This window comes from Panthera onca, chromosome B1 (assembly GCF_046562875.1).
Source record: "Panthera onca isolate mPanOnc1 chromosome B1, mPanOnc1 haplotype 2, whole genome shotgun sequence".
In the NCBI taxonomy this organism is placed as follows: domain Eukaryota; kingdom Metazoa; phylum Chordata; class Mammalia; order Carnivora; family Felidae; genus Panthera; species Panthera onca.
The window spans coordinates 138,267,174-138,283,576 of NC_138342.1; the positions used below are offsets into that span (position 1 = coordinate 138,267,174).

Consider the following 16,403-nt stretch of genomic DNA (forward strand, 5'->3'; position numbering starts at 1 on the left):
ATCTAATCTATATATTTATTTTTCCCCAATTTATTACAGTTATTTCCCTAAAGAACAATTAATGTATCAAAAGGATGTTTATTAATCTAGACAAAGTCATGGATTATATTTTATTCATAAGCTCAAATGTTGAATGCTTGCTACTCTTTGCTAATAGTTCTGACCACAGAGCATAATTTGAATTAAGAGCAAAACTGGTTTGAAAGTAGGTGGGTAAGCTGAGGCACAGTATGGTAATAAATGATTATTTGCTTCTAATAGCTATATATTTCATGTATGTTGAGTCCCTATCTTGATTATCATGAGACTGTCCTCTTGTAATGTGTAACACTGAACAAATATGCAGATCCAGGTATAAAAGAACATTGTAATTTTTCATAGAAGTGTGAAAATAATTACACACAGGAATAACAGACTTTTTTTTTAATTCAAGTAACAGTCTATTCTTTTGACACTAAGGCAATTTTGATTCTTTTAAAAGTGTTGAAATGTGTCTTCAATACATCTATCAAACATTAAAACAGAATCATGTTTGGTATTTTAGTGTCAGTTTCATCCAAATTATACTATTTACAAAATTTAATTATGTATGTAAACATGAATCTGAAAACATTGAGAAGTCTATCATTTCTCAGCTCTAGTATAAAAGAACAATTAAAACTTTTCTAAGTCACCAAGTGTAGCTGAAAATTACTGTAAAATAGCTGTGATGTACCCATTAAATACCACAGAGACAGCTACATTTTGCTGATGAATATTACTGAAAAGCTAAGTGCTTTTCCAATTACCAATAGGACTATATAATTTATTAAATACAAACAGACAAATAAACAAAAATATGCTTGTATGCTCTGCTTAAGACTTAATCTCCTGGGAAATAGGAAAACTTACCAAGACTTAAGACTGCAGACAAGAACTTCCATAGCATAACTTTCAGAATACATTGCTATGTATGAAGTTTCCCAGAAGAGGTAAATGATATTTGAGTGTTTTCGGAAGGATAGTGAAAATCGGCTTTGATAAGGTGCTGCTGTAGTTCTTTTTTTTTCCATTCATACAGGAACAGATAAATGGTAGATATATGAACAAGTGGCATTAGAAGTAGCCCCTGATGACCTTTTAAGGCTGTAATGGTGGGTTGTCCATTTTCATCTTGTATTGATTTCCATGATAGTATTTATCCTTAATATTTTTCTCACTTGAAAATTTATATAATATGATAAATTGTTATATATGATTAAACATATTGTTTCATCCTGTAAAATCTTTTACTACTGAATGTAAAATCCAGTCAAATTAACTTATTTCTCAAAAGAAAACCCTGTGAGGAATTTTTGAGTGGGAATCTGAAAGGCAATAAGGTTCTAAATTGCATTTTTTAAAAAATGCTTCAACTTTACGTAGATATAATTAAATGGAAGTTGGTTTGCCATACATGCTGACACTTCTCTGGGAATATATTCCATTGCCCAATATTTTCAGTTAATTTGCCTTTTATCTAGTTTCTTATTTTCTGACCCAAATCTGTTTCTCCCTCATGGCTTTCCTATTTCTATCAATTATGTCGTATTTGAAACCGGTCATGTTTACCTCTTTTTATGACCCATATTTATTCAGTTGGCATTTCATGTCTGGTTCCTTAATACCCCTTGTTTCAAAATATATACTTTCAAATTAATTCTCTTATATTAAAAACTATAAACTCACCTTATTGCAGCAGCCTCTCAACTGATACCTCTTCCTCTAATTTCCCTTTTCTTCAGTCAACTCTTCATTCCATTAAAAAATAATAAATTCTAGGGGGCGCCTGGGTGGCGCAGTCGGTTAAGCGTCCGACTTCAGCCAGGTCACGATCTCGCGGTCCGTGAGTTCGAGCCCCGCGTCAGGCTCTGGGCTGACAGCTCGGAACCTGGAGCCTCTTTCCGATTCTGTGTCTCCTTCTCTCTCTGCCCCTCCCCCGTTCATGCTCTGTCTCTCTCTGTCCCAAAAAAAATAAATAAAAAAACGTTGAAAAAAAAAAATAAATTCTAGAGGCACCTGGGTGGTTCATTCATTTAAGCATCTGACTCCCGGTTTCGGCTCAGGTCATGATCTCATATGGTTCATGAGTTGGAGCCCCTACCTCAGGCTCTGCACTGATGTGTGGAGTCTGCTTGGGTTTCTCTCTCTCTCTCTCTCTCTCTCTGCCCCTCCCCTGCTCACTCTCTCTGTCTCTCTCAAAATAAATAAACTTACAATATTAAAAAATAATAATATTAAATTCTAAAAGTTCTGTTTTCACTGCCATTTCTGTTTTCAAAAACTATTGAGTCCCTATTGTCTGGATGAAGTCCAAACTCTTTCCATTGGTTTCTTCTTCCTCTCCCACCCTCCCAAATCTGATCATAACCTACTTTTCTTACCTTCTCAAATATCACCTTCTTTACATAAAACATTTACTTCTTCAGTTTCAGTCAAGGACCTCCCATATCATATTCCCATTCTTTGTTTCACACCTTTTCTCATTCCAGGGCCCTTCACTGCTATCACTTCACTTTTTACTCTGTTTAGTAGAAATATGCTATTTGATAGAGTTGTGTTTGTTTGTTTGTTTAGTGCAGTTATCTCATAATTTTACCTTGGTTTTTCTAAACTTTCAGTGTTTACACATACCCACATTATCACTGACATCATTATTTGCAATACAACTTCCATTTTCTATAAAAAGATAAACTAAATTACCTTTTTTTGATTGTTCTCACTTTACTTGCCCTCTACCTCATCCCATCAATTTTCAAAATAATGCAGAGTACCAGACTATGTTTGAGCACGTGGAGGAAAAACAAAACAAAACACTGTTATGCGCATTAAAACACTGACTGAACTCAAGCGTTAAAATTTAAGAGGTTTATTCTCCTTTTATCAAGCAATGTCTACAGACAGAGCATCCACATGGTGTAAGCTACTGAAGAAGGATGTATGAGACAGACTTACATTAAATCATTAGACACTTTATATGGTTCATGTTCACAAGGGAGAAAATCGCTAAAAAGGAAAGCAGGTAAGTAGAAACATAAGCTGATCTCTGTTGTTTATTAAATCTACCTCCCATAATGTTTCCTTAAGCTAAGAAGAAATCTACTGTATCACACAGCTCAGGATGCTATATATACATAAGATATTACACACTATAAAATTTCAGGTTTCTAAGCAGTTTTATACAATTTAAACTTGAGTAAAATTTGTATTTAAAAAAGACCTTATTGGATTACCTTCAGTAAACGGAGGTCATTTCAACAGCCCATTAGCATTTTTAGCAACAATTAAAAAAAAATAAGTAAAAAGATTCTCCAAACATGTAAGCTATTACTTTAAGCCTAGATAATTATCTGCTTATTTCAGTAAACCAACTTTCTAGTTTTAATCCACGTCCACTGGCCTTTTATTTGCCCTTAAAAAAAAAGAAGCAATAATTTTTACTTCTATACAGTTTCTCAAATAAGAGGATTAGTTAGGTTTCAAACCATAGCACAGAGTTAATGAGGGGGTCATTTAAGGATTATGTAGGAGTTGAGCAGAAGTCATTTAGGAAAGTTCTTAAGGAATGAAGTTCTTTGATGAGTTATATTTAAATTGCCAAGGCAATAGTGAAGTATGTCTTTACTCACCACTGTGGAGCTATCCCCTTATTTCCAATTTCTGCTACTAATTCTCCTAACCCGCTAATATTCATCAGTTCTTGGTGTTAATTTCCCCATATGAGGTTTACTCTAAGCAGATACAAATGGTACTACTTTTTTAAAACTGAAAGTTCCTGCTGATTCAATTCTGGACTACATGAAAAGAAAGGAATCGATTCTGCTAATAATAAACATTTGTAAGCAGTTGACATCCCAGACAAAATTGCATTAAAAATACAATGCACTCCAATGATTAAAAGCAAAATGAATAGAGAATACATTGCAAACATTTTTTCATAATTATTTTTCCTCTTTTCCTCCTCATTTTCCATAGCATGCTGCAGACCATATAGTAAGTATTAAATAGAGTTTGTCACTGGTATACGACCTAAGGTCAACTTATGCCTTCAAATGGTATTTCGTTGAGGTTTAAACCAATGTTGAAGACAGGATTTGGTGTAAGAGATGTTAAACTTTTCTCTTTTAATGACAAAAGATTTGTAGTTATGAGGGTGTTCAGTATGCAGCTTTCAACCTACTTTTTCCTCTTGTGACATTCCCTCCAAGGCACAAAAGATTATAAACAGTGGATGGGACAGAATATTTTGAAGTAAGAATTTTAAGGTTCCACAATACCTTTTTATTTCTAGTTTAAGCATACCAAAAGACAGAGAAAAAATAATAGATAAACCACTTCCAAAATGAAATGCTTAAAGTCATCTGAAATTCCCTGCAGTTATTTTTTAATTGTTTAAATTTCTACTTTGTTGGCTTGAATGTAATTATAGATTTGAATCTTGTCATTGATCTAGTTTTTTTTATTAAATGTTGTGTTAAATATTTCCAGTCAACCAATATTACTAATTGTGTTCATCTTTGCAAAAGAAAAAAATCTGTTTTATTTGGGTCTATCAAGTAACTTATGTTTGACTAGGGTGTGATCTTGAAAAGTTAAGCTGTAAATTTAAACAATGGGTTAAGTGCAATGTACTGGAAAACTCTTCATTCAATAATTATCTAATAGGGCTTCTAGGCATCTCCAACCCAAATGACTGTATTTCCTTTCTCAACTTCAGTGATCTCACAGTTTAACTTATTGAGTCGTCCATCTAGTATAAAGAGAGAGTCCTTGGAAGGTGTCATCAGGTACTGACCAAACAAGCCACTGTCCTGGATTTGCCTGTTCTTCTGGTTCCAAGGCCATTCTTCTGCCTTGAGTGGTTCCTTAAGACTCTTTATCATCTTAACCTTCCCAGAGGAGAGCTCCACAAAGAGCACATCAGTTTGTGTGCTTGAACTACCATAAATGTTGTATTGGTGAGCTTCAGTAAAGGATGGCTGAAATGCCAGATCAGATATGTGCAGATTTGTGTGAATATCAAAAGCCTCCTGTATTTCTCCTCGGATGGTAATGTACTGGACCCTTACAAGACCTCTCACATCATTAATGCTGACAAGATAGTGCCCATCTGGAGAGACATATGGAGTGCCCGTCACATCGCTATTGAATCCAATGACTGAGTCGGTTACACTGTCCACCATAAGCTGTGGTGGAATTGCCCCAGTGCTGTCAGGTTTGCAGCCAATAAAGTAGTATCCTCCCAAGTGCGTATATGCCAATGACTGAGGAATGCACTTATAGTCCATCAAGTTAATTGTCTTGATGTATGACATGGTTTCAAGATCAATTTTTTGTAATGCAGCTTCATCTTTGTGAAGGATAAATCCAAACCTGAAAAGATGAAAACCAGAGTTAGACAGGAAACTACAGAGGGGTAATCCCATATGAAAATGTACCGTGGGCAGGTGGAAAGGGCCATCGCAAGTCCACACATTAATTGTCAGGCTATGCAGCAATTTGTGTCACGATCATGTTAGAATTAAACTTTAAAATTTTGCCACCCTCCTCCTTTCTCTAGGTCATTCCTTCATTACAGCTAAACAATTGTAACTCATGGTGTAGAAAACAAAATAATTAAAAGCAATATATCTAGTTAATTGGAACAACAAATTTTACTTTTACCATACAGGGGGAAAAAGGTAAAAATCATCTTGTGTGTCTCTAATCCTGATATTGAACAAGTTTGGTTTACTGCTACTAAAGTCAGCAAGAATAAAATACTTGAATATATAGGTATTTCACTCACTTCATTTCCTTCTTGTCTCATGACCAACAGAAAAATGTGACAGTCATCTCTACTTAGACAATTATCCACCACTTTCTACTTTCTCATTTTAATAAACTTTACAGGACTACCTTAATAAATGAAGATTTTTTTTTGCTAGAAAACTATTAAAATTCTATTTATTAGATTTTAGGATTACTTTGATTAACAACTTTTATGATTTTAACACTTATAAGTTTTAAATACAAGTTACATTTGTCAACCTTGCTATGCTTAAATTGTTATTGTTTCTGGTGGTATATCTAAGTTATATTGGTTATCTTATACTGAACAATGATAAACCTTAAAGATTTATGATATTTTCTGTTAAAGTTCATTTAAAAGTAAATATTTCTTATTTGTTTTGGTGTCCTCTTTAACTACTTCAGTATTTTTCACAGCATTTGTCTGGAATACTAGCTACAAATTATTATAAGTCCCTGTGATGAATGTAAATGTATTTTTAAACTGAGACCCATAAGACCAGTGGGTTCTTATGAAAAATAAGTAAGTTAAATAAGGTAAAATGAGATGGGGGCTACTATACGAAATTATATCCACAAGGATACTGGTCAATGAAGAACTCTACTTTTTGTTAATAATATTGATTAAAACACATCCTAGTATTTTCAAAATCTCCTTAAACATAAAAAAGGCATCTATTATTACATTGACTGTGCTTATAAATGAAAAAAAATAAGATGACTTGTGACAATGTATAACAAACAAAAACTCTAATGATAACCAATTATGTTATTGTCACCTGCAGAAATCATTTTCAATATGCTAATATTTACACAAAATTTTATTTATGTAAAAATGACCATTTCCACACATAACACATACATATAGTGCATTTGGGGTAATAGTTCCTGAAAATTTCAAATATAAGCACATGGCAAGCTCAAAAATATAAATAAACTCATCTTTAATATCATAGAGAAGATAAGATGAATGTTGTCAAACATCAGTCCTGTGTTGTAATTGTAGAAAGCAGCAAGTGCATAAGCACAAATGCTTTACTGAAATGGATATAAAGTTGTAATTGCTTCTATGTTCTCATATTATATATGGTTGGGAAACCATATTGTAATTTTCGCTATATTTGAACATTTGTGAAGAGACTATTTGTCCTTAGAGAGATTACAATTCCATCTATACAAAAGGAAAACTACAATGTATACTTAATCCTTTTTAAAAAAAAGTTTTAAGCATTTATTGAACATCTACAAGGTGCTGGGAATATATTAAGGACCAACATATCTCTGCTGCTTTTAATGAGTCTAGGAAATGATTAATAAAAAATGACAACTTAGTGATTAATGTTTAATTATAGCATTCTGCTACACTATGACTTAATTTAGTAATTATCACTTATTCTATTTACATGAGATGGAATAAAGTAATCATTTTGAAAATAACATTTCTGGTGTATTTCAGAATGACATTCACCATTTCGGCTTATTTCCTGGATCCTTCTCTTTCTTGTGTCCTTAATAACTATGTTTATGTCATTTCAGTAAAGACAGCTCATACCATACCTATTTAGGATAAAGTTTTAGTTTTAATTATAATGATATGAAGAAACATTAATATTATTAAAAACCACTTCTTAGTTTTTCCACTAAAATATTAATAACCTAGCAAAGCTCTTAAATACTACTGAATATTAAAAAATAGAAAAAAAAAAAACAAACCTCAAACTGAAAACTGAGTCCCATTGTTTTTTGTCAACATCAAAAACACTGTAAAATCCTAGATATCACTCTCCACTCTCCTACTTGTCTTAATAAATAATTAACTTTGATTATTGTAAAGGGATATTTTTCCATTAATGGATAATCATTAAGGATATGCAAGTGTGTATATGATTGTATGTGCTATTATTTATGAAATTTTGAATAATAATGGAAGATATTGTCTTTGGTATGTTATGTGTTGTACATGTGCCCAGAGACAAAAGCAGTAACATTCACACTTAATAAAAGCAATAAGCCAATCAAGTTTTGGCATTTCAGCTCCTCTCTTAACCTTGAGTCTTCCAGTCCCTTGGCAATGGTTTTTGAATGCTAATGAAGAAGAATGAGAAAGCTCCAACTACTCATGAACTATTTTAACTCTAATACTAAAGAATGCACTCAAGTTTTCTGTGATACAATCCAGCCTCTTTTGGAGGTAATTAAAATTTTAAAAAATGGTCCCGTTAAAAATGCAAAAGCTCCATGTGGGGTGATAAAATTACATCTATTTTGGCATCCATGCTGCATGCTCCTTTAGGACTAGAGATCTAGCTACATAAGCAGATGCATGAGAATGCCTTCAATTTTTCACTACTGATTTATTGGGTAGGAAGCAGTGTCTCTAATTCAAAATTTCCCTCTAGTACAGATTGATATTCAGAAATCTCCCACTGTTCATTAGTCTGTGATTAATATTTACGAGGCTCTCAACTTTCATGCCTGCTTAGTATAATAAAATCCTGCACAGTACTAGGCCTAACATAGTTTGTCTCATATTTGTCAGAATGTGTATAGGAAGTTCCAGACTGTAAGAAATGAGAGGTAAAACTTACTCTCGGAATCACTTCTTTTACTAGGAAATTAATAAACCTAGGAAAGTGTGACCTCCCAGCACGGCATTGTGTGGATTTGTTGTTGGAGGTAGTGAGGAGAATTAGAGCCGTGTTTTTCTTTCCCAGATTTCTGAAGTGTAATCAATCTAGTTCATTATAGATGTTTTTAAAAAGTTCAACTTTAATTACTGCTTTTGTACTTTGAGGTGAGGTCCTGAACTGATTCATACAAGAGAACTTGTTTTGGACGATGTAAAGGTTTTCAGTCCAGGCTGATTTAGTCTCATGATCCAGTTTTTCAAGGTAATAGATAGGTGACTTTGCATAAAGTCCTCCACTGCCATGAGTTTCAATGTTTTCATTAGCAGAAAAAGGATAAAAGTACTACCTTGCTTTGAGGATAAAAGTGAAATGTGTGTTCTTACCAGGCAAACAGTACATCCTTAATAAATAGAACTTGCTTATGCTTTACACTGCAACTAACATCATTTTCCTATTGTCACTCAAATAGGATATTTCCTGTGGGACAGCAGATTATTATAATTCATAAATGGGGAGAAAACCAAATTATTGATTTTTCTATATAGCCAGTATTCCAGTTTTTAAAGATTTATTTTTATTTTTTTTTAATTTGTTTTGAAAGAGAGAGAAGGAGAGAGAGAGAGTGGGGCAGGGGTAGAGAGAGAGGGGGAGAGAAAGAGATCTCACAAACCATGAGATCATTACCTGAGCTGAAATCAAGAGTCGGACACTTAACTGACTGAGCCACCCAGGTGCCCCAGTCTTCCCAGCTTTTAAAATAAGCACATCATGTTACTCAAATGTGGCAAGATTTTTCTACTTGTGAATGCAGCAGAGATCGCACTGACATTAGAAATTCACATTTTTATTCTTGCTCTCACTTGTGCCAACAGGATCTATGGCTGGAACACACCTCACCCAAAAACCAAGTCTCTCACATTGTTAGGAACGAAGGCGGTCAGCTCACTCCTTTGCTTGGAGGTGCTGTTTCAGTTGAGGGCCTGGAGCACTGAGTCATGGTGTGCTGGGTGATTTTGACGTCGGCATAGATGATGGGATTTGAAACAGATACCTATCTTACTCAAGAATTTTCGCTAAAGTGAAATTCACTAAAAGAAAATTTTGTAGGCAACTTTAGGACACGGATGTCTAAAGACGCAGAGAACTGCAGTCAGAGTTTACGTCATGGCAATTCAAGAGCCTTGCAAGGGAAGTTATTTGGCAGAGAAGGGGAAAGAACAGATATTTAGAGAGAAACATGGCTGAAATACCATGAAGCCGAATAAAGAGCTGCTCAAAGACCTCCACATCCCACAAGACCAGGCTGCATTTTTTGCATTTGAGTAATGTTTGATTTCCCCAGATGTCTCACCCAGTTCCCAAATGAGTCTGATCACACAGAGTCTCACAGAGCAATTTTCCAGTTATTGTCACCTCACATCATCTGCCGTGTTAGTCTGCCCCTATTCTGCTTTTTGAGATACTACTGAAGGAATTTCAGAATTACAATTAATAACCTGTATTACCTTTCATGGTCGGTGCCAAGAATGTTAATAATCCAAAGCTTGGGGTGAAAGAAACTCATAAGATTTGCAGAATAACAATTATTTTATCTCCTGAGTCTTAATACCACCTTTCCCCAGAGTCCTCATAGATTCTCACCTGAACAGCTCACCCTACTGCTGACTTTTAGTATTTAACCAGTGAGATCACCGCCCCCCCCTCCCCCTTACTACAAGCTGGGAAGTGTCCCTGATGTTCCCCCTCCATTCCTACATGACTTCTTTCCTCATACCCTACCATCTACACCTCCCCAGATTTAATTTTTTTTAACGTTTATTCATTTTTTGATAGAGAGAGACAGAGTATGAGTGGGGGAGGGGCAGAGAGAGAGGGAGACATAGAATCCGGAGCAAGGTCCAGGCTCTGAGGTGACAGCACAGAGCCTGATGCGGGGCTCCAACTCATGAACTGTGAGATCATGACCTCAGCTGAAGTCAGACGTTTAACCAACTAGCCACCCAGGTGTCCCTACACCTCCTTAGATTTTAAAACAAGTATTTCTATGTATATCAATGGATGCAAAGGGGAAGTTGTAAGTACTGATTGGATGTATTTGGGCATCGGATTCATCAGACACTCTATCCTGTTATAAAAACAGCACTGATGTCTATTACTGATGTCTCAATAATAGAAACCATGTTCTTTGAAATAGAGCAGAATAATTTCAACAGCCCTAGGAATTAGTTGTATTGAGGCACAACATCCAAAACATATTATCATAATTAGTACTTCATAATAGTAGTGGGCAGAATTATTAATACCTTGTTTTATTAATTGGATAAGTACCTTGTTTTTTTTTAAATTGGAAGGTAAGAGATGCTTAACAGATGATAAGAAACAAAAATTATAACTTCCTCTCCATATAATTAATATATAAACTCACATATACAATGTGCTGTTGAAATGACATCTTCCATTGTGTAACAGCTGACAGAGAGTTTTCATGGGCGCAAAGCATAAATCTGACATGAGCCATTATTCACTAGTTTATGAATTCCTTTATATTTAGTTGTTTTCTATTATCCCAGACTGACCCTTGTAAGAAAAGATTGAATGCTGTTCCTACTCAAGTACCAGAGGATTTAGTTTTTATCTGAACTTCACATAAATAGCTCAGTAAAACACACCTGTTCATAAATAGTAGTCACATTCATATTCGGGATATGGGACGCACAGAGAAATAAAATTGACACATTTAGTAGAGATTTATAACTAGGGCAAGGACAGTTTTTGAATAGACCTAATGCTTTGATGCGTTTGAGAAATGGTACTACTTTGAAGTTTTCTGTTTTCAAAACATAGGTTGGAAAAGCTAGAATGAACCACAGGATGCCTCCTGCCTGCCTTTTTAAAGTATATCATAGAAATTCTATAGTAAAGATTTTAACATTACTTCACCTACTTTCACTTTTAGAAATTTTTCCTTTAAAAAGTGGAATGTGTTTTGGAATACTAAATTCCCTATTTTCTTCCCTCTCTGGTACCCTATTGTTCTGATCTGTAGAAAGTTTGATTCTTCTAGGCCAAATCAAAACATAAATGCATAATTTGATTACAGTATATTCACGATGTCTAATTGCTTGATAGAATTAATACAGTGTTTAGAGGTCTATCACTTCTAGTGTCCAGAACATTAAAAAATAAATAAATAAATAAACAAACGAACAGATTTATTAAGAATTCTGTGCACACCATATATACTACAGAACATATTTCAAAAACCAAAGTCCTCAACCTCTTTTTGAAGAGCTTAAAAACTTAGGGAAAAAACAAAACAAACAAACAAACACAAAACAAACAAAAACAAAAACAAAACACCCTGACACCGACACCTGTGCTTTCAGATGGCATTTTGAAAGTTTGGTTGCTCTTCTTAATTTGGTTTTGGAAAAACATGAAAATCTGAAAATAGGAGCCTCTTGAGTCTTACCCATTTTTCTGATTAGGATATGTTTTATGCAGGAGTTGACAAATGGAGCAGGGATGCCAGAGTGGAAATGGAGTTAGTAATTAGAAGAAAGAAATAATTTGTGAATATAAAGGTGGAAATACAAAAGGAAGGTAAAACAAAGGCAAGAGCAAAATCTGTTAATAAAAAAAATACTACTGAAATATCCATTGCACACCTACAAGAAAGAAATAATGGGTGAGAAAAAGATTCAGTAGGAACTAGGTCTGTCATGAGTTGGGTTCTAGATACTGTATGACCAAATTCAATATTATTCACGTCCTGCTATGTTCAGTACACTTTGTACAACCTTATAAAGGAAATGGAGAGGAAATAAATGATTCCTATCCTTAAGGTAATTATAGTCAAACAGTGGGGTGCTTATAATTGTATGCCCTGACTTTCAAAAAGTGTTTAGGGAGCCTCTTCAAAGATGAGAGAAGGGATGGATAGAGTTATATCCCTGTTTCAGCTACTAATTTACATTTCTGTTATGCTAGGCTTTCACTTGAAGAGAGAGTTTATATTAGTCTGGATCCCAGAAGGAAAGGAATAAATTTCAATTAGAATAAATCAAGGAGGGTGCAATAAAGAGTCTGTTTACAGTGAAATAGAAATTGGTCACAAGAGACAGTGCAGTAATATGGGGAGAGTAATAATAAGGCTGTTGTCACTACTTTATCTGGGAAGGAAGGAGTTATATAGAGAGGTGCCTCGTGTGAGTATCTGTCTCCTTTGATCTAAAGAAACAGCTGATTGCTTACAAAACAGCAGACATGGGGTGGGAGGAGTGGGGGAATAAGCAGTGGGAGGGTAGGGTGGATTCTATACTCTGGTCTCATGCTCCTTCTTCATGCAATCTCCAGTCAGGCTTTTCATTGGCCCAAACAACCAGAAGCCATAGTATCCAGCCTTCTGGGATAGAAAGCAAGATAGTGAAGGCTAGAGTGTGTACCGGGGGATAGAAATGCAAAACAGCAGCCACAGATTTCCTTGGCCAAAGAGACTTGAAAAAAATGAATTCTAGTGAATATACAGAGCTACATCAAGTAAGGATTGTGACATGTGACATATACATTTAGTCTCTTTTTTATAATATTTATTTTTGAGAGAGAGAGAGAGAGAGAGATACAGAGCACAAGTGGGAACGGGGCAACGAAAGAGGGAGACACAGAATCTGAAGCAGGCTCCAGGCTCTGAACTGTCAGCACAGAGCCTGATGTGGGGCTCAAAGTCATGAACCGTTAGAGAACATGACCTGATCATGAGATTAACCGATTAACTAAATGAGCCACCCAGGTGCTCCTATATTTAGTTTCTAATTGGAATCATTTGACAACTGATAAAGAAAACTTGTGTAACTTTCCAAGCTGGGAGAAGAAACATTATTTTTTAGGTGTATTTATTTATTTTGAGAGAGAGAGAGAGAGAGGGAGAGAGAGGAGGGAACAGAGAGAGAGGGAGAGAGAGGAGGGGTTAAAGGGAGAGGAAGAGAGAAAATCCCAAGCAGGTTCCATGCTCAGCCCCGAGCTGGATGCTAGACTAAATCTCAGGACCTCAGCAGAGATCAGATGCTAAAGAGTCAGATGCTTAACTGACTAAGCCACTCAGGCACTGGGGAGAAGGAACATTCTTGATTATTTTTTTTCCACCTGAAATAAATGCTTCTTCAGATAGCACTTTCTTATTTCTGGTAAAGCTTTAGAAAATGTCTCTTACCTTTCATTACTGGTAAATATTTTCAGTAATTGTTGTGTAATAAATGTTTGTGTCCCCCCACCAGACCAAATTCATGTATTGAAGCCCTAATCCCCATTGTTTTTGGAGGTGGGCCTTTTGGAAGAAATTAGGTTGTGAGGGTGAGCCTTCATGGATTAGATCCGTGCCCTTGTAATTCATAAATGATCATGAACAGAATGTAGAAATATGGATGGTAAAGGCCACCCTGATGAGATTTCAGATGGTAATGAGGAATATGTTATTGGAAACTGGAAAAAAGGCATTTCCTTACGGTAAATTGACAGAGAATTTAGTTAAACTACGGTAGTGTTCTAGCATTTTATGGAAAGTAGAACTTGAGAACGATGAAATTGGATAATCAGCTGAGATTTATAAGCCAAGTGTTGAAAGAGTGATTTGGTTTCTCCCGATACTTATAGTAAAGTGAGAGCAGAAATAAATGAATTAAAGAGAGAATTGTTAAGCAAAAAGGGCCCAAAACATAAATATTTGGAAAAATTTTAGCCTGTCTATAATACAAAAAAAAAAAAAAGGAAATACTTGTTCAGAAAAGAATATTAAGGGTAGGGAAGACCAGCCCCTTAATAAGGAGGTTAACATAGTGTGAACCACAGAACTAATCAGCTACCCCTGCAGGGAGACTGCCAGTTTGAACTGAAGGGGATGGAGACTGGATGGAATGAAGGAAAGCTCTTAGATGTCCTGAATTTTATGGGATGAGCCCACACAGCTCTTTTTAAAACTTTTTTTTAACATTTATTTATTTTTGAGAGACAGAGAGAGGCAGAGCATGAACAGGGGAAGGGGGGAGAGAGAGAGAGAGAGAGATACAGAATCTGAAGCAGGCTCCAGGATCTGAGCTGTTTGTTAGCACAGAGCCAGACGCGAGGCTCGAACTCATGAACTGCGAGACCATGACCTGAGTTGAAGTCAGACGCTCAACCAACTGAGCCACTCAGGCGCCCCTCCCACACAGCTATTTATCTGTGAACATGCATTATTATTCAAGATAAAGGAAAAAAAAAAATGACTCCAAGGTGATTCAGTGATCACGAGGGCTACAGTCTCAGTTTGAAAGAGACAAAACATCACCCAGAAGCTTGGGGGTGCAACCCTCACCCTACGGAGCTGCAGGGACATGGCCACCCACTGCAGTGGGTCTGGAAGTCAGAACATCAAGTCAAAACGGGTTATTCTCAAGCCTTAAAATCTTAGGGAGTTTCGCTTTCCTAAATTTTAGACTTGTCTGGGACTACTCACCACTTCCTTCTTATTTCTCCCATATGGAGTGGAATGTCTATCCTATGCCAGCACCATCATTTTATTTTGGAAGCACATAACATATTTGATTTCATAGGTTCACAGCTAGAGAACAATTTTGCCTCAGTGTGAATCAAAGTCTTTCCCATATCTAATTTAGATGACATTTAGTTAAGACTTTAGACTTTAGATTTGATGCTGGAACAAGTTAAGACCTTTGGGACTGTTGGAATCGAATGCGTGCATTTTGCATGTGAGAAAGACTGAATTTGAGGAATCAGGGGTGGAATACTATGACTGAATTGTGTCTCCCCCACACCTCAAATTCGTATGTGAAAGGTCTAATCCCCAATGTGATATTATTTGGAGGTGGAGCTTTGGGGAGGAAATTAGGTCATGAGGGTAGAGCCCTCCTTAATGGGAATGGTGCCCTTAAGAGAAGAGACATAGAGATATGATCTCTCTCACTGTCAGCCACGGGAGGACACAGCTTAAGGCAGCTATCTGCAGATCAGGGAAAGGGCTCGCCACCGAAACTCGAGCGTGTTGGCAGCCTGATATCTGACTTCCCAACCTCTAGAAATACGAGAAATAAACTTCTGTTGTTTGAGCCATCCAGTCCACGGTACTTTGTTAAATTAGCAGAACTAAGTTAGAAATCTCTGGTAAAAGTTATGCACATGATTAATACCAGTGGTTGTATTATTATTTTCCCATTACTTTTACATTTTCTTTAGGTAAAGCTGCATGAGTAATTTGTGTTTAACAGGCTAAAAGTTTATAAAATATGTTTAGAAATTTACCTGTATTTGGTAACTTTTAAAACTTTCTTAATCTGTGTATATGTTCTCAGTATGCAGAGTAAGGGAAAGGGGAGGACTTTATTTTGTTTTGTTTGCATTTTTTATTCATATAAATGACGAAGTGGTGTATATCTCATACGGTGTGTTTTGTTCTTTCAGCACTACATTTTAAAGATATATTTGTGTTACTCTGCATATTTACTATAGTGCTTTATAGTCACTCATAGGAAATCTATAGTAATATCCACCATATTTTACTTAATCACTTCCTTAATAATAAGTGTACTCATGTGGCTTCATTAAATTGGTGGGTTGGTTGGTGGCTGAGCTTAGCAAGAAAGCCTGAGATGGATGAGCCTTCCTCTCTCCATGTGGTTCTCTGTCCTTCAAGGATGTTCACAAGACTTCCATCAAAGGTGACTGCAACATTCTAAGAGGGAAAGCTCCTGTCAAGCCTTTGCCTCACTTGTGTTTGCTTATGTGCCTGGAAAGAAATAACATGCTTAGGGGCAATGTGCAAGGAGAGTCACCAAAAGCATTGATACTGGGAGATAGGATTCACTGGAGATCATTATCATAAAAAATTATCATATAAGGTAATGGCTCAATTGTTTTTTTTTATTCTTTTTCTTTAATTTTTTTAATGTTTATTTATTTTTGAGAGAGAGAGAG

General features: G+C 35.7%; 1 protein-coding gene across 2 annotated transcripts in view; it reads right to left on the minus strand.

Moving 5' to 3' along the window:
- Positions 1-2,871: 2,871 nt before the first annotated feature.
- The window catches only part of FSTL5 (follistatin like 5), a 768,631-nt gene continuing 755,099 nt past the window's right edge, over positions 2,872-16,403 (minus strand). For both annotated transcript variants that reach the window (XM_060653856.3, XM_060653855.3), the window contains exon 16: positions 2,872-5,391. In XM_060653856.3, the coding sequence (XP_060509839.2) occupies positions 4,689-5,391 (703 nt within the window). In that variant the 3' untranslated portion in view covers positions 2,872-4,688. The remainder of the gene's footprint in view (positions 5,392-16,403) is intronic.